Source organism: Bombus flavifrons, chromosome 1 (assembly GCF_040668555.2).
Source record: "Bombus flavifrons isolate JBK064 chromosome 1, iyBomFlav1_principal, whole genome shotgun sequence".
Classification (NCBI taxonomy): domain Eukaryota; kingdom Metazoa; phylum Arthropoda; class Insecta; order Hymenoptera; family Apidae; genus Bombus; species Bombus flavifrons.
The window spans coordinates 450635-478443 of record NC_138442.1 but is presented as its reverse complement, the minus strand read 5'-3'; the positions used below and the strand labels follow the sequence as shown (position 1 = coordinate 478443).

At 32.7% G+C, this 27809-nt stretch overlaps 2 protein-coding genes across 5 annotated transcripts in view; one reads left to right on the top strand and one right to left on the bottom strand.

Moving 5' to 3' along the window:
- The first annotated feature begins 314 nt into the window (after positions 1-314).
- Positions 315-27809, top strand: part of LOC138181169 (putative aminopeptidase-2) — a 91667-nt gene continuing 64172 nt past the window's right edge. The window contains exons 1-8 of one of the 4 annotated variants that reach the window (XM_069115821.1): positions 315-333; positions 6644-6762; positions 7194-7602; positions 7900-8055; positions 8926-9394; positions 10904-11139; positions 22135-22508; positions 25457-25737. In XM_069115821.1, coding sequence (XP_068971922.1) covers positions 6678-6762; positions 7194-7602; positions 7900-8055; positions 8926-9394; positions 10904-11139; positions 22135-22508; positions 25457-25737 — 2010 coding nt within the window. In that variant the 5' untranslated portion in view covers positions 315-333; positions 6644-6677. Of the gene's footprint in view, positions 334-3522; positions 3834-6643; positions 6763-7193; positions 7603-7899; positions 8056-8925; positions 9395-10903; positions 11140-22134; positions 22509-25456; positions 25738-27809 lie in introns of those variants that run through there. The other 3 variants (XM_069115838.1, XM_069115830.1, XM_069115815.1) reach the window with 3 other exon arrangements.
- LOC138190181 (uncharacterized) lies at positions 14147-17313 on the bottom strand. Its single transcript, XM_069132799.1, has 5 exons — positions 17278-17313; positions 16851-17130; positions 16642-16784; positions 14391-15608; positions 14147-14323 (listed from the first exon to the last, which is right to left on the bottom strand). Exons 1-4 carry the CDS (start codon positions 17311-17313, stop codon positions 14538-14540), a joined length of 1530 nt encoding a protein of 509 aa, XP_068988900.1. The 3' UTR covers positions 14147-14323; positions 14391-14537.

Genomic DNA, 27809 nt, shown 5'->3' with positions numbered 1-27809 from the left:
TCTATCTCTTTCATCATTATGCTTTCAAAATTGAAAATACTTATTGCATTGAAATCTTTCAGTATAGAAACATACTTTATGTAATACATTTTAGAATGAAAATTCCATTGTTCTCATCATCAATCTTTTAAATCTTTTTTTGTATTTTCTGGTACTACTTCATGAATATAATGGAAGTATAACAGTTTCGAATATAGGAATAACATGGTTCAAAAGTTATGCCAACATTCATGAGGACGACAGCATCGACAAGTTGACCGGGAAGAAAAAAGTTGCAAACGAATTTGAGATACTACATACGATTGTATGTACTTATATATTCAGCAAATAACGGTAAAATTAATTATCCATTAAAATCCGTATCATTTCGTTCATACAAACAAAAAATCTAAATAAAATTAAATAAATAATTTTTAGTATTTATATACTTATAAATAATTTCAATTGAATGTTAAATCTGCATAACAAATATTTTGTATATCTGAAGATATTTAACATATCTTGAATATACGAAATTTCTAGAACAAATAAATATAGTATTAGAATCGGAGGGTGAACAGTATTGATTTGACTAAATACGACATTATGGTGTTATTATGTGCACTTGTTTGTATGAACATCATGCAAAATGATGGTCTTATTATTAAATATTTTCTACTTTATTATTTATATATTACTCAAATTAATGATTAACATGTTAGTTGCTTTACAGTGAATGTGCACCTGAACTAAATGAATATACACGGTGGCTCACGAATTGGTCGCCATGATATTGCAGGCACAATTTATCAGACTATAATTTAACAACAAATTGTTTTGAATAAAATTTAATTAGTTTTCTATTGGATACAAATTTCAATATAAGAAAATAAAAAAAATTACTAATTACTATAAATTAAATTATTTACAGATACTTTGACTTTTCATTGAAAAATAATTTTTCCTTGGTGATTAAATCTTATATAAAATGTTTTTTGTCAAATTGTCACAAGTGCCTGAAATATTATAACGACGGATTCGTGGACCACGCTGTACACGTAACTAATGTGCTTGGTTAAAATAAATCTTAAATAAACTTGAATAAATAAATCAAATATAGGTAGCTATTGTTTGTAACAAAGGTACATTGTATATTGTATATCAAATATGTCGTACGAAAATACTAAAAACAGAGTATCATGTGTAATGTACTCTTTCTTAACGAACTAATTCATTATTAAAATTCACGTTATCTTTAATAAAATAATTTCTATTCATATATTTCGTTCTTTATCTGTTTTTATCTGCTCTTTCTTTCATATTAATTAAAGACAAATTATGTTACATTTACATATGCAAAGATCAAATCCAACTTAATTAACATTAATTGAGTTTTATTACATTTCAATTCTGCGATTATAGAAATTTCTAATTAAGGATCCATCCATTTTGCAGGTATTCTTTCAAATTACTTAATTTATATGAGTTTAAGCAACTGGAAACTACGTTACCGGCATGAACTTGTTACTTACTTGTTACGGATGAGTGATGAAAATCGGTATAACAAACAGTTGAAATATTGTTTATGATTTATTAGAATATTAGTTTGCAAATAATTATTACAATTCATGTTTTGTATTATTTCTACAAGATACGTATTGTACGGCTACATCGATGGATATCACTTATTAAAGCCTTCATTTACAATTACGCTATATATAATATCGTTTCCTCGTGAACCCTGACTTGTTTAAACATTAGCTTGATTAATTGAACGAGACGTTATAATTCAATAAGAGTTAAGTACAAAGTAGAATTACGTCATTGTAACCAGTTACTCGATAAAAATTCGTCACGCTAATATAACACCAGAAAACGATTTCATACACGAGAAAGCTTTATACCTTTATCGTTTGAGTAAATACAATAGTCGATTGTATAGCTTTAAGGCTTAGGGGATATCACTTAATAATAAAGCATTTCTTTCTATATAGAAAATCAATTGGCAGACATGAAATTCCAGATTATCAATATTTTCCCTCATAATTCGTTGATCAGTCATTCCTCGCATTATAGTTACAAATAATTTTTATCCTGATAACTGAGTGTTTCTTTGATCAGAAAGTTTTATAATCACGGGATTAAAAGTTAAAAAAGATTATGTATTTTATTTTATAAATCAGTAGAGGAACTTTCTGGAATAAGAGTTTATAATGATAAGTTATAGAGATTGTATTGGAAGTTCTAGTTCTAGTTTTTTAATATTAGCTATCCTTGAACTAATAATTACAATAACTTTTGAAAGCCTTTGTTCTTTTCATATTTTAGAAAATATAGTCGGCATCTATTCAAACATACATATATTGATTATAGACCAATAGTCCCTTCTTACACAAAGTTCTTCAATTTTAGTTACGTCAATCTAGTCCTTACAAATACGTATAAATATACTTACATCATTACTTGTAAATTGCTTATAAATATACTTGTATCATTACAAGTATAGGTAATTTATTTTTAAGAAATGAAACGACGACAAAAATTGGGAAATCTTTAATTTTTAACTAATACGCTATTTAAAGTCATACTAATACATAGTACTATAAATAAATTTTTATCCACACTACAGTTGTAATGATCTTTTTATGTTATTAAAGTAGATATACAATGAAAACTATTATTCCTCTAAAACACACATTTATTACAGTAAAGACGTTACATACAGCAAAGTCTAATTAATGGAACGATAGAGTTAAAGAGTAAAACTGAACTTAGAAACGCAATTCTTAATTTAAATTTCCTTTGGATAAATTTTTGCCCATGACACTAATTGATTTTGGTGCATGATTTCAGCTTTTCAGTAATGTTGAAAGATATTTCAAGTTAGAATAAAACTTAAAGAAATTCTTATTGATACACATAATTTCTAGTTTCAATTTTTATGTTAAACACCTTCCTAAAACCACTTTAAATCCTTCTTGTTTGTTAAAGCGATAATGGGATTGAAATATAAAAATTCGAGAATCGTAGTGTTGAGGATTATATAATGGAAAAATGTCCAAAAAATTGACGAGTTGTTAATTACATGTATATATAAGTTACATTGAAAGGAGCACACCTCACCGATTTTAATGGTCTTGTAAGGAATATCATCATACCGAAAATGTAGTAGAATTTTTCTTTCACCGACAGTACTCTTATCACAGCTACGTCATTTGGTTAAACCACACTTTAGGGGATGCAAAATTATTGACTTTGAGACATACTCTTCTATGTACAATTATCGACAAGTTAACTTATTTTCTTCGATTATCAGTTTAAATCATCCTAATGGTAGATTGTGTAATAGAAAAAAGAATAGAACGTTTGAACAATCCTCAAAATATTTATATCTCTGTTAGGTAAAGTCTATAAGTTGATATCAAGGCGAGGATATTATCGTAAAATAAAATAGCAATATTTGACCATTGGTCAGGTCGTCGATAAGATAAGCGATGATGCTACATAACAAATGAGTACACGATTGGTCAAACAAAACAAGTTGATAACGCAAGAGAGAATAGAATGCAAAATCGCATAGAGCCGAAAGATTTGTAGAAATACCACACTTCTTCTCGAATATCGTATATTGATAGAAGTAACGTGTCCCGCATCGTGTCTGGTCGTAAACTGTGTGATCTGTATCCGTAGAGAAGTTGCAATAAACATCGTTATAGCACCAAGTGATTTTCACTTTTCGAAACGGCCACTTCTGCTATTGTCATTGATAGTTTCTCCACGGGACGAATGTGACTATGAAGATTTACCGGTGTAAACGTTAGATAAAAGTAAAACATCCAAATTCGCTGGGAAACGTAAGTTAACAATTTCTTTTTCCTAATTCACAGTGGCTCACCAACATATACGAACAATTGCAGAAATATTTTATGAATATATGAAGGTGTAGACACATATGATTTTTTCGGTCATGGAAAAACCCATTGGTGGTATTGTTGATAAGCAATAAGTCAATAATAGTAATATTGTAGAATTATAACTATTGCAATATATAGATGATAGAGATCTGCGAATTCAAATCTATCGCAAAATACAAATACATGAAACAGTTTTCTTTAAAATATAATACGTCGATTCCGTCGTCTACTCCAGTTGAAAGATTATTTAGTTTCGCTGGATTGATTTTTTGTCCGCGACGGAGTAGTCTAATGATGAAAACATTGAATGACGCACTTCGTTACTTGCGATTAGCCATGCTAAAAAAAAAAAAAAATAAATTCAATTTGAAGGTATCAGGACTCTTGTCATTTTAATATTATCACTCCATAATCTATTTTCATTATCAGAAAATATTTTAAATAAATACTATCTATAGTACAGATTTGAAATATTTTGTTTTATACTTTATTTTGTGAAAATAAACATATTTTATTTGCCGAAATTTAGCTTCCTATCCAAAATAATATCTTATTTGAACTGTAGAATAACGATTACTTAAAACCTATTATCATGTTCTCTTGTTTCCATAAGATAGATATACATTCCATAAAATATTTCTCTTAGTTTCATTGCAAGTTGAGTATATTTTGTAATTATTTGTGTATTTGTGAAGAAAATATACTGAATTTTATCAACTATATTTTATCAAGGTGGTCAGTTATGAATTTACTTCCATCTACGCCACCTATTTGTTATTAATTTTGTGAGTGGTACAATCAATATTGTCAAAACTGCCGAATAAGATGAAGAAAATAATTCCCAAAAAGGAAAAAGAAAATGTCCTTGATCTACATCTACTTAACATCTACTTAAAATTGCAATATAACGTATACAGCTACTAATTAGTTCGATTAATAAATTTATACTGTAGAAGAAGTTTTTTGTATTCGTAAGAAAAATTCCATGATGAAAAAAAGATTTACTATAAAAATTTAATCTACGAATTCTGTAAAGTCGTTTTTATTTATTTAGGAATCTCGGCGTTACAGTTTTTGTAAAAAAATTACGTGATACTTTAGACGAAGTACTATGTATCTAGGAACTCGAACTTGTTAATTTGACTTAGAGGAAATATGTATCGTTTTCTCGTTGTATTAATTGATGATTAAGATAGAATATTTCGCAAGTACACAACTATGAATAAGTGTATTTGGATATAAAATGTTGTTCAAACAAATCGCCTTAATCTAATTTTTGCATTACAGTTAGTGTGTACCGATAAAAATATAAATTAGTATAAATGAAAAAGCAGTAATTGAAGACAAATGAAAATCGCTTCTATGGTAGCACTTAAGTTAAGTGACTTTTAAGTGTATTTGTTCGATATTAATACTCTCTTTTTAATTAGCCCCAGTTGATCTGGAATTTATTTAGAAAAAGCATTAGATAGATTATTAGATTGAAATCTTAGAGTCGAATATGTGTTTCCAACCACATTCTAGGAGTTTATATAGATTCTATGAAGTGTTAGCTATTTATTACAAATAAATATGGAACTTGATGTTGAAACTACATATAATAAAAATATCAATGGTTTGATTGGACTGCCTAAATGTCCAAATACTTAGCCATGGTAATATGTTAAAAATTTGTTATTTTATTCCTATTTTACGTAAAATATTCCATGATAGAATGACAACATGTACTCCCACTCAAAAATCTTGGAACAGTTATATTTGCTTGAAACTGAAGAAAGGTAAATAATTGCTTAACAATATAAAGGGTTTAAAAAGATGTGAAATATTTCGTGCAAAGCGTCTTATTAAAAGAGTCGTATGATACCAGGTTCTGTAAATATGTAAAAATGAACTCGTGAGTTCGAGATATCTCTATTATGAATACAAAAGTGTTAAGGTAATAAAATCTACCAGATTATTTGTCATCATTGTGCATATCTATTCTCTTTATCTTTATTATACATGATAATGTTACACTTATTTTTTTTTGTATATAGATAAGCGTGAATAAATGTAATTTGTCGTGAAAATGAGAAATAATATTTTGAAATGACAAAATATCAATATTTTGTTACATAGTTGTTGCTTCAAATTGTACATACATAATTTTAATAATATTAATTCATAACATGTTGTGTTGATCAAAATAATTGCGTTTAACTTCATTTATTACCTAAATTAATTGAAATATATTTAACCTAGAAAAATTATAGAATATTTACCATGAGTAAACTCTAGCTTAATTAATTATTTCTATTATTGATTAATTTATTATTAATTATATATAAAAAATGCAATTTGTATGTTTAAAAGATAACTGAGTTAACTATGAATTTTAAAAATGAATGCAAAATATGTAGAATTTACGTAGTTTATTTCGTGACATATCTTCCTCCACAAGTTTATGAATTGACGTTTCATTTATTCTTCATTTATTACAATAATAATATTCAAACAAAGTAGAATTAATTTTTGCAATATATTATTTATGTGCTATGTTTTATTATTTTCGTGATAAATAAAAAATCTGATATTTATATATTTAACTGTTATTAATTGAGTACTTGTCACGTTGATATTTAAATATGTATGTATAACTTTCAACTAATTATGAAATGTGTCATTTGTTTATTTTTATCTATTATGATAAATTGCTGTAAATCGATGATAAAATGCACATGTATATCGACATGTTCTGATATTTGATATAGGTTTAATAACAAGAGAGGATATTGTCACGTCATCATGAATTTATTCCGAGACCAATTTTCGATCGTTGTCTTTCTCCTACTCTATGCTAGATATCAAGCAACAAACAACTTTGATAAAGGTAATTGAAATTTAAATAAATAATTTTGCAAAATTTGCACTTTATACAATTTGTTATAGATTTCTAATATTATTGTATGTGTTACTGATAAAAGTAAGTATTTCTTTTTATATTAAATTGTACAAAAATCCATTTTCTCATTCTAATAATTTGATTGTTATTATATTACATTTATATTTTACATTCAGACTATTGCAAGTCTATTTTAACTTATAATTAAACATCAAGATTTATATATATTATATTATGTATTACCCTTACTACACTGTAATTACTAATTTAATTTTAAAATTATTTTGTAATACATGAATAAATCATTTACATGATTTACTGACTAAATACTTAACATTTTCACTATTTTTCTGTCTGTAATATTTTTTCTCAATTAACTATTAATGCTAATAGTATTAAAAATATTTTTTATTGTGTAGCAGCATATGCACAAGATGATACAAAGGAACCTGCCATTCTTGACTATCGACTGCCAAAAACGATCATACCAACGAACTACGAAATTATACTTATTCCGAAATTAAAAGATAATTTTGAATTCAAGGGAATTGTACATATTAGTGCATATTTACAAAAGTCTACGGACACTATAACACTTCACCATGGACAAATGCAGATAAATTTGGTGACCGTTACGATTGATTTTGAGAAAGAAGGAATTACGAAGACCACGTATAATAATAAAACGGAAAAATACGAAATTAAACTAAGCAAAGTTCTTAGTGCAGGAACAAACATTACGATCAATTTTGAATATGTCAGTGCACTTAGGGGCGACATGACTGGATTTTACAAAAGCTCCTATGTCGATGCTAATGGAAAAATTAGGTAAAGTTTTATTGCGCTTCAAAATATATTAATTATCACATAAAAAAGTTATTATATAATATAATACATTATTATATAATTAGGTTGAACGTAATCTATTATTTAGATTTCAAATATATCTCTCCATTTACAAATTAGAAAAAAGTAACTTAAAGTTATAATAATACAGAATTTAATTTAGATTCTACAAAAGCTATTTTCTGCGCGATATTACTCTCTGTTTTAAAAATCTAGCTTTCCGAAAAGAAGAATAAAGAGAACTAGACATACATCGAAATTGTCATTAAATGGTTTTAGGTGGCTCGCTTCCACACAATTCCAAACAACGCATGCAAGACATGCTTTTCCCTGCTTCGACGAACCAAGCTTCAAGGCAACATATATAGTCAGAATTTTGAGGCCTGCAGAATATTCTTGCTTGAGCAATATGCCGCTAAACAGAAGCATAGAAGCGTAAGTAACATTTGCAATGTTACAAAAAAGTATTAAATGCCATAAGATGTTGTTCATTTATACTACCATCTATAAATCATGAGATACATGCTAAAGATAATCTTTAGAAAGAACATATTCAATATTCACTTAATTCACTTTTCCTTGTAATTCATAATTAATAATTATAATATCAACTCACCCACTGTACTAAATATTTCGTCACCTGTAAATGATTGTTATTCGACTGAATTTTTCTAAGCAAAAAAGTGTAAAAGAGTAATAATTTTGTTAGGTTTTGAAGTTTGAGTTTAAAAATAAGTTTGTTTGGCTTTATTCATTGCTGATCACAATAGATATATATCTAATACATAATAATGTAACATTATTAACTTACAATTAGTCATTTGAATAAATTTTTCTATTTTTCTTACTTCCTTATCTATATAACATAGTATCATATTTTATTAGAATACCGCTAGAGTTTTCCTAAAAATTGTCAATTCTAATAAATCATAATCTTTTCTACTGAAAAGCGAAAGAAAATTCTGATTTTAGAGGATTAAATTAAAAATCTAAAATTGAAGAATTGATAACAATAAGGAAACTGCTCCAATAATTAAATTGTATTTATTCAAAAAGAAATAGATGAATAAGTTTCATATTTAAAGTTATTATATCCAAACGTGGAGAGGTGCTTTACTGTAAATATTAGTTAATTATAAAATAGCACATTTTAAAAAGTGATTTGATTTTGATTAAGGTCAAGTTTCCTCCTTACTGCAGCAATTTCTTCAATTCCAAGACAATATGTGACAGTAAATGTATTTATAAAGGTGGATACTAAGGAGTTAGTGCAATTTATTCACATAATGCAATTGATGATTCCAGAAATGAAACAGTTTGGGACGAATTTAAGCAAAGCATCCCTATGTCGACCTATTTGGTAGCTTTCATTATCTCGGATTTCAGCCCCGTAAAAGTAGACAATTTTAAGGTTTGGGCTAAACCAAACGCCACTGATCAAGCTAAATACGCTTTGAACATTGGCATGCAGGGTCTTGATTATCTCTCGAAGCGATTCAAACAAAATTATCAAATTTCAAAAATGGACATGGTGGCTGTACCCGATTTTTCAGCCGGTGCAATGGAAAATTGGGGTCTTATTACCTATCGTGAATCCAGACTGTTATATGATGAACACTCGACATCTGATGTCGCGAAACAAAGCATCGCCTCTGTGATTATACACGAATTAACGCACATGTGGTTTGGAAATATGATTACTCCAGAATGGTGGAGCTACCTGTGGTTGAGCGAAGCGTTTGCAAGATACTTTCAATACTTTGGCACAGCACAGGTAATTGCAATTTTCCATTAGTTAAATTAGTCTTGCAGTTAATTAAATACAATGACTCCAAAATTGATCAAATGTGTTCCCAATATGACCGTTCTTATAATAATTACTATAAAGTTCTTGTAACAAATAAAGGAGGCTAGTCTGTGTGAAATGTTCGTACTTTCTTCTATAAATTGCAGTCTTAGTTTTCTACGACACTAATCATAAATAAGCAAGGGTTTCTTCATTTTCTCACTAATACCAAGTGTGTACTACTTTAGTGTGCTTCAAATAACTTCAAGCACAAGATGTCAGAAAAATTACATTTTGAATCGAGACCCCAAATCGGGTCGTGAAATAACGGGTACCCCAATAAGTTTATAAATCGACGATCTTTCGGAATTCCGACCTGACCCGAAATTCGAGTAAAGCTTTAGTGGGAAAAATAACTATATTCTTAATAGAATTTTCTACATCTTTTAGTAATACAACTTCCTTACGATAAATATCAAATAGTCAAATGAACAAATTTTATTATACTGAGATTTAATTAAACATACGTGTAATCCAAAGCTCAAAGAAATTTTTTCAAAATTTAATTTAAATTGGAATAGAAAATATATCTATTTACTAGACTTATCACTATCTTTAATCGATATGCTATTAGTTGTAAAGTAACAATGTATATTCAATAAAAATTTCGATTATAGTAAAATGTAATAATTTTATTTACAAACAATGTAAATATATGTACATGATGATCAACAGAGTATTGACTGATTTCAATTGAACAACATAGAGTAATATATGCTAAATCATATTTTCAGCCATTTAAAAGAAAGCAATTTTGAAATTTAAAATAGATTATCAATGAATCCCATTTAAACAGACATCTCTCATTTCTACTTGATCTTTGAATTAAACATTTCAAAAATATCAATTAATGACCAGAAAGGTCACAACATTAAGTAACTCTTCGATTTTTCACAAAACTATTTTTCAAAAAACTGTATCTATAAACCTAACAACTTGTTCCCCGTTCTAACTATGTCATGTTAAAGTACATGCTTCTTTTTAATATCAATATTAGAGAAGCAATAAGCCGTACCTTATCATGCACTTCTCGTGAAACCTTCAATTCTCTAAAATTTTGTATCGAAATTAAATAAAGGTTTCAGTTTTGCGTGTTTGTCAGAATAAGTTTTAAAAATGTTTTGTGCCACTCAATTCTCTTCCGTATTTTCGATTTTGATCATGCTACAATATCTAATAAGAATAAGAATTTGTTTAAGACTTGTTCAAATGAGAATGTTCATAGATAGATAATAGTGAGCAGTATAAAAGTTTTAAGAGTCTAACGATCGTGGTATCTTTAAACCATTATATCATTATATCCCATATTTAACTTGTATTATGAAAAATATAGATGCAGCTTTTTTTTCATTTCCTAGTTGTTAAATCCTTTCATTATTCAATAACCTGTTGACTATCCTATATTATTCGTGATATAAGGAATAATCCATTTTGTAGATCGAGAAATCATGGAACATGGAAGATCAGTTCCTCGTGGAGCAACATCAAACAGCTCTTGCAGCTGATGCTATCGAGTCTTCTCAGCCAATGACACGGAACGTCACAAATTCATCGCAAATTAGCGGAGTGGGAGATACTATTACTTACAACAAAGGAGCCAGTATCCTACGAATGATGAATCTCGTTTTTGGATCCGATGTATTTGATGCTACGCTACAAAATTACCTGAACAAGTAATGAGCAATTTAATTATAACAAGTATGGTAAACTATAGAAGAGACTATATTAAAATTATAAATAGTTGTATAAAACTATTAAATAATTATAACTTCGTTATCAATGAGACACGAAGTTTTTAAACTGAGGTGATGGGCGTTATAGGTACTGAAGAAACACTCGAATATATTTAACGACGAATATTTATTAACAATATATTCTGTGTGTACATGTGGTGTAAAACTCGCGGTTACTAATTTCGGTTCGCGGTTTGCGATTACAAGTTCGAACTCTGATCGATGCGTTTCGATATGCGATACAAGTTCGGACGATGGTTGCCTAAGATGTCCAACAACTCGGATCAGTGATTGTTGCCAACTACTACCCAACTATCAGTACGGACTTGCGTCAAACGACTGACTTTCCTTTACGATGATGCTGCATAGGAAAACTATGATGGGGGGGGGGGGGGTTTCCGCGTACGGTCGTAGGCCTCTGTTCCTCTTTTTTAGTATGACGTGCTGGTGGTGATGCCCATTGAACTTTGCAATGGCCACATCACTCCTGGCTAGGTCATCGTCTCGTATCCAATCACCTGCATTTGTGCGCCGATCGGAGGTGAGGTGTCGAGGTTTTGCTGAAGATGGAAGGGCCGTTCCGTGTTTGTCGTAACGGTAGTAGGTCCAGATTTCCACAGATTTTAGATCCGCGATGATCGAAATCTCGGTAGCGCTATCACGGTCACACCTCTTTTCGCTGTCGATCACGTCGGGGTCACCAATTTGAGGGGTTTTGGTGTTGTCCGTGATAATTGTAGCTACTGGCTGTAGATGTCGCTTGATGGGGTACTGCTGTTTTTCTTCCATTTTTGATGCGTAAAAGAAAAATCGGACTCCAAGTCAACGGGATTCGAACCAGGGTCCCGAACGATCGTAACCTAAGGCGCTAACTACTGCGCTGTCGTCGTTTTTTTTTATTTTTTTTTTTTAATGATGTTTATTTAACCCAAGATACAATTTTAGTTACATTTTGGTATTCATAATGAACTGTGAATTTTGGTAATGATGTGCTAGGCAAAGGTACCGATACGCGGGGGTACGACGAAGCCATACTATATTATGTGTCGGCGCTTTACATTTTTTGTGTTTAATATAATTTTTGGGTTTAAGCCGTTGGGGAGCGGAGCTTTTATATGATTTTGTTTTTATTTTTTTTTGTCCTGAAAACTTGGTCGCAAAACAGGACGCTTCGGTAGTCTACTTTTTTGGGTGCTGTGTAACTTTGGGGAGGGGTGAGGTGAGAAGAAGGGGGCGGGGGAGGGGGATGTCAAATAGGTTTATTTACAATATTTACAAATATTTACAGTTTACACCTGTGTTATACGGTGTTAGAGTTGAGTTCTGTCGGTTTAATGGTTTGCTCTCTTGTTTTATTATGGATTCGGTATCCACCAATATTGTTTTGTGTTTTTTCTGTGCTTGTCTTTAGTGTCTTTCAGAGGGAGGGCCATGTTGTATCTCCACCTAGTGTCTGCGGTTTGTCCGTTTAAGTTTTCTTCGTAGAGTATAGTTTTGGTCCCTATTTTTCTTTTTATGTGATAAATTATTGGAATGTTATTTTGGTCTTGGAGGTAGTTTTTTCGTCTAGGTATAGGAAAGCTTCTGGGGGGATGTACCTGTTGCCACAGTGTTTTTGTAATATGCATCATTTGGGAATAAGCAACTGAAGATTAAGCTATTTTCTTGTATCTTTGCCGCTTCCGCGAAGTGGTTTCTTATTAATTTTAAGATGTGACAGTCTATGCGGTGAATGTTGGCTAGGTCGTAGATTATTTTGTTTTTGACATATTTTTTGAATCCGCTGTGTTCGGATCTGTAAGTACTCAAGCAAGCTCTGATGCATTTTCTTTCGAATATGCGAATTTTTTCCATTTGGGAGGCTGATATGTTGTACCAGATTGGGCAGCCGTAGGTTATGATCGGTCTGATTAGTGCTTGGTAGCACAGGATTTTTACTTGGCTGTTGAGATGTTTGGAGTAGAATAATCTTTTTGTTCTCCAGAATACTTTACTGGCTTTGGAGAGTTGGATTTCGATGTGCTGTTTATAGTTTAATTTTTCGTCTATGTTTATGCCTAGGTATTTTACACAGTTTTTGTGTGGTATGAGCTCCCCTTCGTTTACTTTTTCCCTTAGCTGAAATTTTCTACAGTGTTCTCTTTCTATTGGACCGATTTTGCTAGAATTGGGTCTAAACAGTATGGTTTCGCATTTGCTTGCGTTGGTTTTTAGTTTCCATGTGTTGTAGTAATCGTTAATTTTCTCAAAAAGTTCTTGCAGTTCCGTTTTTATTGTTTTGGTTTTGCGGCCTGTTATGTAGATGATTAGGTCATCTGCGAAGGCTATGGAACGTTTATGGGTGGATGTATTGAGATTAAAGAGGTTTAGTAAGTCACTATTGTAAATACTGAAAAGTAACGGGGAATTTACTGTACCTTGTTGCAGACCGTTTTTTATGGAGAATTCTTTGCTTGATGTGTGTGAACCTTCAGTCATTACGAATGTTCTGCTTGTGATCATGTCCCAAACTATTTTGATTAGATATTTGGGAAAGTTTTTCTTGATTAATTTGTATATGAGACCTGGGACCCAGACTGTGTCGAAAGATTTTTCGAGGTCTATTAAGTAGGCAGCTACTCGTTGTTTTGCGTTTAGCGCACAGCAGATGTCCGACGTAAGTTTGTTTATTGCGTGAATTGTGGAGTGTTTGTGCCGGAAGCCAAATTGATTTTCTGGGATTATGTCATTTTTTTTACAGAAGAAGGTTAGGGGGTTGTTTATGATTATTTCAAATACTTTGCTTATGTTGGGGAGGAGACTTTTAGGTCGTAGGTTTGCGGGTGATGAGCCGTCTTTATTTTTTTTTTTTGTCATAGCTATCAATTTGGCTTTTTTCCATTTTCTGGGGAAATATGAGTTGTTTAGTGCATTGTTGAAGAGTACTGTGTAGTTACTTTTTGGCGCTTGAGTAAAATGTTTGGGATGCCGTCGAAGCCGGAGGATTTTTTGTTGTTTAGTTTGGAGAAGATTTTGTTTAGTTGATTGTAATTTGTGAAGTAGTTTATTTCTGGTTCCGGTTGTTTGGGATTGTCTGCGGTGTTTTCGTTTGAGAATGTGCAGACTGTTTTGTTTAGCGTTATGTCTTGTTCCATTTCATTTTTTTTCTATTTATTTATTTAAATTTTTATAATTTGTCCAGTAGGACATACCATTTCATTTTTGAGTTTGTTTGTTTCGGCGATGATAATTCTGTTTAGATGTTCTCGGCCCAGGTGTTCGTTTTGTGTGTGTATTTTGGAAAAGTGGGTGCCGATAATGTCTAGTTTTTCTGTTGTTTTAGCTATTATGAAGTTACCCTAGGTGTCTTTGATGGTGTTGTGTGTCGTTATACCTGCTTCTTGGATGAGGAAGGCTTTTTCTGGGAGTAATTTGAGAGGTGGGATGGGGTTTTGTCCTTTTGGCCTGAAGATTTGATTTATTTGTGGGAACATGTTGGCTGTGTCGTTTTTGGAGATGTTTTTTATTTTGTTTGTCCAGTAATGGTTTATGGAGTTTGCGAATTCTTGTTTCAGATGTGCTTTTATTTTGTATAGAAGGTACTTTAGGAATTCTAATTCTTCTCTTTTGTCGTAAGAATAGTCGTATTTTATATTGTTTATTTTGGGGAGTATGTAGCTTTTGTCTCGTTGTAGTTCTTTTATTTTATTGTTGATATAGGGCACGCATGAATTTTTTTGTTTTATGTTTGGCACAGATTTTTGGAGAGCGATTTGTGTATGTTTTTCTATTTCGTCTATGAATGAGTCGATTTGTCTGTTTGTTAGGTTGACGTTGTTGTAGATCTTTAGGTCGCAGTTCTGTTCGAGTAGGTTTTGGAACTTTTTCCAGTCTACCTTTTTGTAATTGTACCTGGGTGTCTCGGTCTGTGTTTCGAGTATTAGGAAATCAGATGTATTCTTGTTTATCTGAAATACCAGGGCGTTATGGTCACTGTCATAGTCTAAGGTTTTGAGAGTGTTATTTGGACGTAGGTTTTGAAATTTTAGTCGCGCATCTGCTAAACATATGTCCAGGTATGAGCCTCCTTTTGGGTAAGAGGGTAGCTCGGAGCTGTATAAGTTTGTTTTGAAGTGAACGCTTTTATTGTCTAGCCAGTTTCTAATGAAGTTGTCTCTCGTGTTGTTTATTTCGTTTTTCCAACTTGTATGTTTTGCGTTAAGGTCGCCTGCTATTATATAGTAGTTTTCCGGTTTGTTGAGCTGTAAGAGTTCGAAAAGTTTATTGAATTCGTTGCTAAATTCTTTCCGGTTTCCGTAGGTTGCGTAGGCTGCAGTGATAAATAAGTTTCCCTTATTGCTTATTTTTATTTTTATGATCGTTGTTTCTAGGATTTTGAAACTTGTTATTTTGTCATTTAGAATTTTTTTCTATTTTATAGGGTTTTTTATGAGGATTGCTGTTCCTCCTCCTTGGCTGGCGTTCGGTCTGTCTTGTCTTATCATGGAGTAGTTTTTGAAGTGTACTTTGTGTCTTTTATTTAGTTTTGTTTCTGGGATGAGTACGATGTCGGGAGTTTCTTTATTTATTAGGGTTAACATACTGTATCTTTTTTGGTTTGAAATTAGAGAGTTGGCATTTATTGCAATTATTTTCAGATGTTTCAAGTTTAATTTATATATTTTTTTCTGTACTTGTTGGTTTAGTGGATTTTGGTTATTTGTCATATATACTATTGAAAGTGTTGAAGATGGCGTCGATCCTTTCTTCGTGCGTTGATAGTGTTGTTTTTATATCACTTAATTGCATTTGATGTTCTTTTAATGCTTGGAGCATGCTTTTTTAAAAGTCTTCAATAATGTTTATTATGTTTAGGTGGGGGGTGTTGTCGGTTGTAATTGGGCTTTGGCCTGAGCGCGGATCTAAGTTTGTTATTTGTGGTGTGTTTTCGATTATTTGATTTATTTTTGTTTGCTGTTTCACTACGTCAGAGAACTTTAGTTCTGGGACGTATTTATGTCTAATTTGGGCAATTCGTTTTGTCTTTGTTTCTTTGCCTTTTTTGATTTTTTCGGCTAGATTTTTGCGTAGTTCTACGAGTTTGGGGCACCCCTTGTATGACGCGGGGTGTTCGTAGTTTTTGCAGTTTACGCAGAATATTTTGTCCTTACTGACTGCGTCTTCTTTTTTTATTTTGCAGCCGCCTGGACCATGGGGCTCTGTGCATTTTACACAGCGATAGTTTAGGTTGCAGTTTTGTGCAGTGTGACCTAGTCGCTGACATTTATGGCATTGAGTTATGTCATCATTTCTTTTTATTATTTTTCCCCATTTTATCTTAAAATAGTTAAAATGGTTAATTTTTAACAGATTACTTATATTGCTGTGGGGGGATAATTGTATTATATAAATTGGGAGTAATATATTGTTCTCCCTTGATCTTTTTGTCGTAAACCGTGAGACTTTTGTAAATTGGATGTCGTCTATTTGTAAGGATTGTAGGTCTGTGAGTATTTCTGTTTCAGTGTAACTATTGTCTAAGCCTTTTAGCATGTATGTGTGGTGTTTTTCTGTTTTGGGTGTATAGGTATAGAAGGTTGTGTTTGCTGCAAGGAGTGTTTCTTTAGCTTTGTGAAAATCGGGTATGTTTCGGAGGTAGAGCGCATGTTTACCTGTGTGTATTCTTTTAAGGTGGAATTGTTTAATATTTGATACTTTCTCTATGAGTGTTACCGTGTCTTTTGGGTCTTGTATTGTTATGATGATGAGCGGCGGTTTGATTTCCCTTGTAGTGGTAGGGGCGTTCGTACGCTTCTCCGCGGTGTGTCTGGTGGGGTGTCCGTCCGGTGCCCCCCCCCCCCCCGTGGCGATGATGGTGGCGCTGGGCCTCCAGGGTTGTTCGATGAGGCCTGTCGCCCCTCCGGTGATGAATGTTTTGGCGATATGGTGGGACTGTGTTTATCCATTTTGCCTCGTAATGTATCGTTTCTTTTTTTTTATTTGCTCTAACGTCGAGCTCGGCGTTGAGTAGTTTGATGGTCCCTGTTGAGGTTGAGGTTCTGGTTCTAATTGAATTATACCGAATCTATTTTTTGTTACAATCGCTGGAGGTGAGGTTGCTCTTATGGGCCTCATGATTTTGAATCCTACAGCCTTTTCTTCTTGCGTAGAGTGAAATTCCTCGTCCGTGTTTACTAGTCTTTTCGTTCCGGCAACCAAATTTGGTTGTGGGTTGAGTTTCCGCGTCTTCTACGCGGAAAGTCTTAAGCTATTGTTGATTTCTGTGACTGCTTTTTGCGCGATAATTTTTCTTTTTGTTGTTTTTTTTGTTAAGTCTAAGGCGGGTTCCGTTTTCTTGCTTTTTGCTTCATTATCGATGACTCCTATTTTTTTATATACTTTAATTTTTTTTTTTATAATTTTGTTTTTTATTTTTATTTATGGCGATGATGTCACTGCAATGTTTTTCACTTTTTGTCACTTTTTCCTTTTCCTATTTGTGAGTGCTAGATAACTTTGACGCGCACACTGTCAGGACCTAAGCCTGATGTCCCTTTCTGGGCTGAGAGGTCCGTCCTGTTCGGAGGTTTACGGTCAACGCGCGCTGCCGTCGTCCGACACTAGTTAGTGTCGAGTGGTGGCATTTTTTGTTGTGTGCCGCCACAAAACGATAAGAGATAATCAGAGTCATAATGTTCCATTATGTCAATAAGTTCAAGGCTGTATCTTTTATTATTTTCGAAATTAATTATACAATTTTAGCGAAGAAGCTTTATGATATATTCGTTTTTATACCATAACATTTTTTCAGAAATGTTCATCGATTCTTCCTTCGTCTTTTTTTTTTTAACGGATGTCAAACAATTACAGTTATACTAGATATTAAGATACATTCATAACATATATTTCAACATATTCCAAACAATTTACAATTGCAGTAACATATATAAGATCAACTAATAAAATTTAACAGTTGCAAGTGCAATTAAAAAGAAATACGAAATGTTATATTTAATATTTCATTTAAATAATCCTAAATGAATAAAACTAAATGAATATTATTTAAATGAAATATTTAAATAATCATATTATTTAAATATTATAATAATCATATTATTTAAATATTTCATTTAAATAATATTCATTTAGTTCATCCATTAAATTTCTTTTACTTGTCATGCTCTCATATCTATTATTAGTTAAAAATTTTTTTCGATATAAAGTTTTCTTTTCTTTTTTTTTATTTATTGAAATTTACAATCAATTCTCGCATTGAGAATTTTCAGTAATTTTTCTGGCGTGACGCAGTGACATGGCTAATTATTTATAATAGTTAATACTTATTATAGATAAGTATAATTTATAGGTAATTGTTATAAGTAGGTAAATATTACTTAATAGATAAATAAATATTATTTAGTATAAATATCTAATTAAATCTAGTGTTTAGGTCTAGCGGGTAGTGTCTCTTCAGCTTGCGGATCTGGTCCGTCGTATCAAGTAGTCCCGTGATAAGGGGGTTTCGGTGTTTGTTGACTCTTTTGTTATATCTGTCGCTTTATTTTGCTATTTTCTCTTTGACTGTGGATATCTTGAGGTCGCGATGTATTGTTTCGTTGGTAACATACTGTAGGAAGTGGTAGCAAAGCGTGATTTTGGCTCCTTCTCTGACTCCTTCTCCAAAGGTGTGTGTTCGTCGTCGGTGGTCACCACGTTGGCGGAAAAGTCGGTAATTGGTGGTTGTTGCCAGGTGAAAAGAGAATTCGCGTTTCGTCCCGGGACTACCGATGGACTCGTCAGTAAGGCTATGCCCGATAGTCCCTGCCTTAGACGTAGAGGGAGTCTCGCTAGGTGCGGTATTTGTATCGTGACACCGTATATTCGACCGCTAGCGAGACAGACAGACTCGTCGTCGTCGTAGCCCTCTGGTGTTGACGGTTGGTACCCGCGAATCGCCCGGAAGCGTTGATGCCTCGACCTATCGGCTTCCTGTTGGTACCGATCCGCCACAATACCAAGGTGCATCTATTAGGGATCTTAGCGTTTTCGATTGGAAGCGTTGAAGTATTTCAATGTAAGAGTTACTTGCTGTTCCCCATAGTTGGATTCCATAGGTCCAGACAGGTTTTATTACGGTCTTGTAGAGGGTAATTTTATTGTGTATTTTTTAATATTGTTTATTTTAATATGTGAGCCAATAGAATTTTTTTAGTTTGTTCTTCACTTGCTTCGTTTTGTCCGTGATGTGGTTTCGCCATGTTAGTCTCCTGTCCAGGGTCATGCCCAGGTATCTGACTGAGTTCTTGCTAGGAATTGTTGTATTGTTGATGGTGACCTGGGGGCAGGTTTGTTTTCGGAGAGTGAAGGTTACATGTGAGGATTTTTTTTTTCATTAATTTTGAAGCTCCATTTATGAAACCACTTTTCCATAGAGTCGAGATATCGCTGGAGATTGGATGAGGCAATTACCGGGTCTGCGTGAGAAGTTAATAGCGCTCTGTCGTCAGCAAATGTTGCTATTGTTATCTCAGTTGATATAGGTAAATTGGCCGTGTAGATGGAGAACAGCAGGGGTCCAAGGACACTACCTTGGAGTATGCCAGATTCTAGTGGGAAGGTTGAGGAAGTGGCGTCTAAGCATTTGACCATGAATTGTCTATTGGTTAGGTAGGACTTTAGGATGGAGTAGTAGGTGTGTGGTAGGATTTTTTTGAGTTTGTATAGCAGCCTTTCATGCCATACTTTGTCGAATGCCCGTTGAATGTCTAGGAATACCGCTGAGCAATATTTTTTCCTTTCAAGGGTTTGGCTTATCATATGGGTTATTCAATGGATTTGCTCTACTGTTGAATATTGTTTCCGGCAGCCGAATTGATGATCTGGGAGTGTATTCAGATCCTCTAGGAGTGAAAGGAGTCGATTCGCTAGCATCTTCTGGATTATTGAGATTTTCCAGGCCTTAGGAAAGTATTCTAGGCGAAGAATAGCGTTAAAAATCGAGGCGATGAGTGCAATCCCTTTTATGGGAAGTTCCTTGTTTGCTTTATTGCCTATTAGGTCGTGCCCTGCTGCTTTCTTGGGATTTAGGCGACTGATTGATTCTATAATCTCTGCAGAAGTGAAGGGTTCAATAGGAGGAGACATTTGGAAGGGGGAGTGCAGGAATTCAGTAATGTCCGCGGCAGCTTTGGAGGAATGGGGTTTAAATACTTTAGACAAGTATTTGGCAAACAGGTTAGCTTTTTCTATAGGGCTACGCGCCCATCCACCTTGCGGACTGCGGATTGGAGGGATTATTTGCGGGAGGCGCGTGAGTTTCTTGGGGGCCTTCCATAGTGAGTAGTTGGAGTCAGCTGTGGGGGACAGATTGGCGAGATACTTCTGAAAACAGTCGTTTTTATAATTTTTTATGATTTTGGTTAACTTCCTAGTTGCATTGTTTAGTTTGCGTTTGTCATCCGGTGTTCTATGAGTCTGCCATACTCTTCTTAGTCTACGTTTCTCTGCTATTTTTTTTTATATGTAATGGGGATATTCACGTTTGCTGATGGAAATCTTAGTAAATGTGGAGGAGCGGATAGCGTTTATTATGCTCATGTTTAAGTATTCCGTGGCTGCTTCGATATCTTCATTAGTTTTTAGTGAAGTTAGAGCTGAAGTTGAGTGATTAAAGACTTCTCTAAAGAGCTGCCAGTTGATGAGTTGGTTATGAATAAAGCCATTAGGTGTATTCTCGATAATTGTTGAACTGACTGTTGCTATCACAGGGGAATGATCAGAAGAGAGATCAGCCGAGGAGTTGATTTGGACGTATCTTGGCGAGATATTTTTAGTTAGGAAAAAGTCAAGTAGGTCGGGTATTTTGTTAGTGTCAGTGGGCCAGTGTGTGGGTTCGTATGTGGTGAGATAGTTGAGATTGTTGGTTATTATGCTGTTTAGGAGATTTTTGCCTCTTACTGTGACCAATCTGCTGCCCCATTGGGTATGTTTGGCGTTATAGTCTCCTCCAGCTATGAATCTATTGCCCAGGGTGTCAAGGAAGTTATCAAAGTCTTCTTTGGCGATGGAGTGTCTGGGAGGACAGTATACTACTGAAGTGGTGATTGTACCCTGGCAGTCTTCTATTGCTACGTTTGTTGCTTGGAGGTAGTCTTCCTGGAATGATGGAAGTTCGTAGTGCTTAATGCTGGATTTGATTATGATTCCGGTGCCGCCGTGGGCCTTTCCACTGGGATGTTGGGTATGATAGAAGTTATAACCATTTATTATTAGATAGTTTTTGTCGGTGAAGTGGGTTCCAGATACGAGCATTACGTCGATTTGCTGCTGTTTAAGGAAGAGTTCTAGTTCAAATTTGTGTTGAGCTAGACCGTTGGCATTCCAAAGAGCTATGCGTCTTGTTTTTATTTTGCGTCGGGGCGTATTAGTTTATCCATGATGAGTGTTAATAGTGATAGCAAATTATTTATTTGCTCAGATTGTTTTTCTATTAGCTTTTCAAGTCTAGAGACGTTGTCTGTGTTTTGTGAATTGGGGACACTATTTTGAGAATTGTCCCTGTGGCTATTCGGGTTATTTTGGATTCCTTGTACTGCTTGGGCATAGGAGGTTGAAGTAATGGTGAATTTAGGAGGACTGGGTATTTGATTGGTTAAAGAGCTTGAAGTAGTGTAGTGAATTTAGGAGGATTGGATATTTGGTTGGTTATCTCTTTTGCTCTGAGTTTTGGGTACTTATTTGTGTACAGGGTTTTCGATATAATGTGAAAAATCTATTTTGTTAGTAACTTTTGTACACTGCTGTAAATATGTAGCGTATTTTAAACAGAACATCCTATATGTTCAAAACGATACATTTGAAAATATAGTTTCAGATATTACACATTAAAGTAATATTATTAGTTTTTCTATAAATACGAACGTGTAATCTATGTACAACGATTTGCATTCGTTCCAGTAATGCAGAAAAAAAAGTAGCGCGACCACAAAATCTCTGGTCGGAATTTCAAGCTGAAATCAATCGTAAGAACATACAACTTGGTACTTCTGTCGAAGAAATTATGTCCACGTGGACAGAACAAGCCGGATTTCCGGTGGTAAAGGTCTTCATTGAAAATGGTCAGGCTACTTTGCAGCAAGAACGTTTCCTGTTGAGGAATATGAAATCCACACCTATCAACGTGAAATGGTGGATACCCATTACGTGGACTACTCAAGAAAATATGAATTTCAATCAAGTAAATGTGAGGTATTGGTTGAAAGATGATGGCAAAACAACAATTAAACTTAATAAATCTTCAGGATGGGTGATATTCAATGTTCAATCAGCTGGTGAGTATTGCTTATTTAAATTTATATTTTATGTTTTACTAATCCTGCTTCCGAGTTCTTTGTTCTAGTCAAGATACTTCTTTATTTAAAAAATATATTAACAACTTGTACCTTTTTCATTAGTTTTTTGTAAAATACTATGTAACTCTGCTTATGTAGACTATAAACTAAACTAAAAAGTTTGTGTATAGATAGTGCAAAACTTTTAATTATTACTTCCTTATAAAATGGATAATACATCATATTTTATTTTACATAATTAGTTATATTTTAATGTAAATAGTTCTCATAACGTTTACATGTTAGGGATATTATAGCAAAAAAAAAAAAAAACAAAATAGATACATTCCAGGATTTTCGTTTAAAATGTCTTCAATATGCATTCATGTATATATTTACCTATTTATAATGAACCTGTCCATTATTAAATAAATATAAAATATAACAGGATGTTATATACGTATATTTCTAATAACATATCTAAAATTATAATTCATTAAAAAGTCTCAAATGCACTTACTTTCGATAAAACATGATAATCTACGTAACTTAAATAATATGACTGAAGAAATTCAAAGTATAAAACTGATAATATATAATTAATTCGATAATATATAGTACAAATTATATTTACTTCCTTTATTGAAATAATATTTCGTTTGCAAAGACTTAAACGATACAAAAGGAACGAACAATACTAACATTTTTAGATAGCATTTAACAAACTACTTTGTAAAGATTACTTTTCCACTTCATTTATTTTGCACTTTCTGTGATTGTTTCCCTTCTTTGTTTTGTCCATCTGGCGTATTGTAGTAACATCATTCAAATAGAAAGTATTATAGTATTATTACGACGCGTTGATAAAATTAAACTTAATTTTATAGGAATATTTGACGTGAGATTATTATCATAACACCTTATTTTCACACATGTATACGTAAGATATGATTCAAAAGCTAGTGATAAAGAAATTTGTTTTAACGAAATTAGTGAAATATATCTCAAATTTTATAAAAATAGAAATCTTCAGAGATTTGTTTTTGTTAGGTAAAATATACCGTGTTTTATTTATATAGTGATGTTACAAAAATCATAAAATAGAAAACTATAAATTTCTGCAATTAATTTGCAAAAATAAGGGTTCGAGGAGTTTATTTCTAAATATTATTCTTTGTGCTGTTTATTATTATTAACGCCGATATAAATACATAAAAATATATATATAAAGAAATATTTCTTTGCTTAAAGATATTGATAATTAGCCAATATGTGTTCCCTTGTACAATATAATTTATTAGCTAATCATATTATATGCTTTTATTTCACAATGTTGCAATTCTTTATCAAATGGAATAATCAAATTACAAATTATTAGAAAATAATTACAAAAATATTTATTTGTAAAAATTAGTTTCTTTTATCAACAACTTCAATACTGTTGTAGAAAAGAATAGTGAAATTGTAGAGACGTTCCGTTATCTCTGATTTCTATAATATTTTGAATATGTCGTAAAACTCAACATTTTATACACCTTTTTCTAGCTACTTCACAAAAAACTATCGGTATCACTACAGTGAATTCTGCAGATATTTGTAAATACGTGGCAACGTATGGCTCTGTTTAGTTGTCAATAGTCGGATAGAATGACTTAGTCGAAATCTATCATTTATCTTCGATTTATATAGACAAACGAGGGTGGGCTGAGTTTGGATAAAGCTCCGTGCACAATTGCATATGCGAAACATATGCGAAGCATAAAATATGTCTATTATAATCCAATTAGGAACGAATATCATCAACGTATTGGGCTTAGGATTACAAATTAACTTGAAAATATAGTAGGAGATTGAATAATTGATATTATCTTATGAAAGGAATAACCGTTACTATTTTATGCAAGCGTTGCAGCCGCCTCGAGGCGGTCGAGTTAAAATAACTCAACCAACCCAATACATTGATAATATCCATTTAATTGAATTACGAGCAGACATTTCTTACAGTCCCGCACATATAGTTGTGCACGGAGCTTTACCCAAGCTCGTCCATATGCAAAAAATAAAAGCTAGATTTCGGTTGGATCATTATATCCGTCCGCCGCTAGGTTGCCGCCAACCAATACTTTACGTACACTTGACATGGAAGCGCAACTGTAAGACAGAATTCACTGTATTCACTGTATTCTACCGATAGTTTTTTGCGAATATCTTGGAAACTATGACTGACCAACAGTTATATGTACAAAAACAGTCGTTCAAAATTATGCCCCTGATAATATATTAAAAAATTATCGAATTCGGAGAGGACATAGTTTTTCTATAGTTTCATTTTCATTACGTATCTCATATAACTCTATAGTATATATTTTATTTTATTTTATATATCATGAACATATTTTATATTCATTTATCGTTTACATTCAGTGTTAGAAACTACATCGTAAACTATACTTCAAAAACTGTACTTCATGGAAGTATTTGAACACTTAGAAAACACATAAAAATAAAGAGAAATACATAGAAATTACGAGATATTTATTGTAGATGGTACCGCTAAATATCGGGGTTTACTAATACAGTAAATAATTGGCTATTTTAATACCTTTGCGATATTTCTGTAATATATACTTCTATTATATTTAATACAATTTAATATCCTGTAATTTTTATATATAGTTTTAAATTCGTTTCAAACTTTACTAATACAATCATGATACTCGAGTCTGAAAACAATATTCATGAAATTTCAAAAGTTCGTATAACGTACATAATTCATTAATGGTATCTATAAGTGTTCAAATACTTTCATAGTGCTTGTAAGATAATTAAATGAAAAAGTATGTATTAAGTATGAGTATACGAACATTGTTAAGATCGATAAGATCATTGATATGGTACATCCAAAACTTATAGAACCATTATTTCACAAATCAAAATTATTTTTTCAGGTTTCTATCGAGTAAATTATGACAACGCTTCCTGGTATCGCATTATCGATGTTTTAAATAGTAAAAACTATCAGAACATACATGTCCTTAACAGAGCTGCTCTGGTTGACGATTTGTTGAATTTAGCAAGAGCTGGTTTGCTTAATTACCGAACTACTTTGGATGGTTTGCAATATATTACACGAGAAAGGAATTACTTGCCATTCAAGGCTGCATTCTCTGGGATCACGTATCTTGATCAACGATTATCTGGAGATAATGAATATTATAAACATTTCAAGGTTTGTCAACGTACCGTATAGTTATTCTATATTTTTAAACGTATTCACGGCATACTTAAAATATAAATAGGAATGTTCCATGTCTGATGCGTTCTTAAGTGGATAATAATCTTTAAAGTAATCTAAATAATGTCTCCATAGTAAATATGTACTATGGTAATTATTTAGAAAGCTGCTGGTATCTTCGACTTCGATGATTTTTTAATATGTTGTAGAAAACAACTTTTCCTTTGCGTGTTATCGCCAAATTCTTCTAATTTTCGAAATATTTGCAAAAAACTGTCAGGATCACTACAGCGAATTCCACTCATGTATGTGTACTTGTGACACAGTGCACAAGCAGAGCCGACGCGTTGGACGCTTCGCTCGCCGCTTTGCACGCTGTTTAGTGATCTGTTCATATGCATCAGCCATTGATTTCTGTATCTTTGTATCTTACTTTACAATTTTAAAGGTTTTTCCACTTGCGACTAGTCGCGCACGATTTGCTAAATATTGCGACTGCTTACGAGTTGCGCGCGACGCCGAACAAAAATCAATTTGATTCTTTTTAATATAATCATACATGTAGGAAACCTAGAGTGCTAGTAGGTTTGCTAACAGTATGATCGATGCTCCATCAATCTATGTTTACGCAGTTACTATTCGTTACTAATTACTCTCGTTACAATGGTTCTCTTTTAAATACATTGACCACACTTTTTGACAACGCTGACAACGCTCCTTGACAACGCTGACAATGCTCCTTGACAACACTGACAACACACCCGATATCTCCCAGGCAATCCGTTCACGATACTGCACTATACTACATTCCTACATACATTTTTAAACACATTAATCAATAAGTCATTACATGACTTATAAAAAGGCTAGTAACCTATTTATGTCGAGAAATTATTAGTACTGATCAAGAAAATTTTGGGGGAATCTGAGAAACATAAATGAAGTAATTAAATTTTAGATTTTTGTCAAACATTAGCAGCGTCATATGTGTATACTATCATGAAATAAAATCAGAAATAAAATGTCTCATCATTATAACATTAATTATTTATATTAAAGGTATCATGAATTATAATGTTATATATTATTATAGTATTATTGTTATTCGGCCATAATTGTACTACAATATTGTAGTATCATAAACTATCATAATTAGTTTATTAATAATAAATGGATTAAACAGATGTTAATTAAACAGAAAGCAATGGTTATTTAACATAAACTAATCGTAGTAATGTATTATAATTAAGACAACTAGATAATTAATTAACAATTCTCGTCAACGCAAATTTAACTCTCTCTTAACAACGCTAACAACACAGTTTATTGTCCCCCTAGCAACCCGTTGTCTTTTGACTTAGCCTCACAACAAGCAACCGCTTGTTTATAATCTGCACAACACCCCCAGGCCCCTCGTCCATGATACTACAATATTATTGTAGGAATGTTATATTATATAACGCCACGTATAATGACGCCACGTCATTCCCTGACATCAAACTATGCCACAACTTCGGCCATTCTGACAAACACATCTGCCCTTAGATGTGCCCAATATTACTAATTTCACTTGCGCTCCTGATTTCTTGCTTTTCTGCATCGACTATCAACCTCAATGGGTGACGATTATCCTTCGTTGTCTTCAAAATCGTCATCATCTTCAGTATCCTCGTCAAATTCTAATGATTTAACCCATGGCTTCTTATGAGCAGCTGCGGTGCTTGTTTTCTGCGGTCCCTCTTGCTCACTCACTTTCATGACTTCGTAACGGTCCTTGCCCTTTACCGATGTTACTTTGTATGGGCCCAAAAACTTTGGTAGTAACTTTGTACCTGTTTCGAACTGAGTACGTTTAATTGCTACTAAATCACCAATTTTATATTTCGTGGCAGTTTTGCGACGTTTATTGTATGTTCTTTTGTTTTCTTCCTGGATTTTTGCAATATTTTCCTTGGCCTCTAATCTCATCTTCGTGCGATCTTCTTCAAAAATATTCACCAGTTCTTCATCTATCAGTTGCTTTAATTCTTGGTCTCCCTTAAGTCTTATTTGTTCTCCGATTAGTA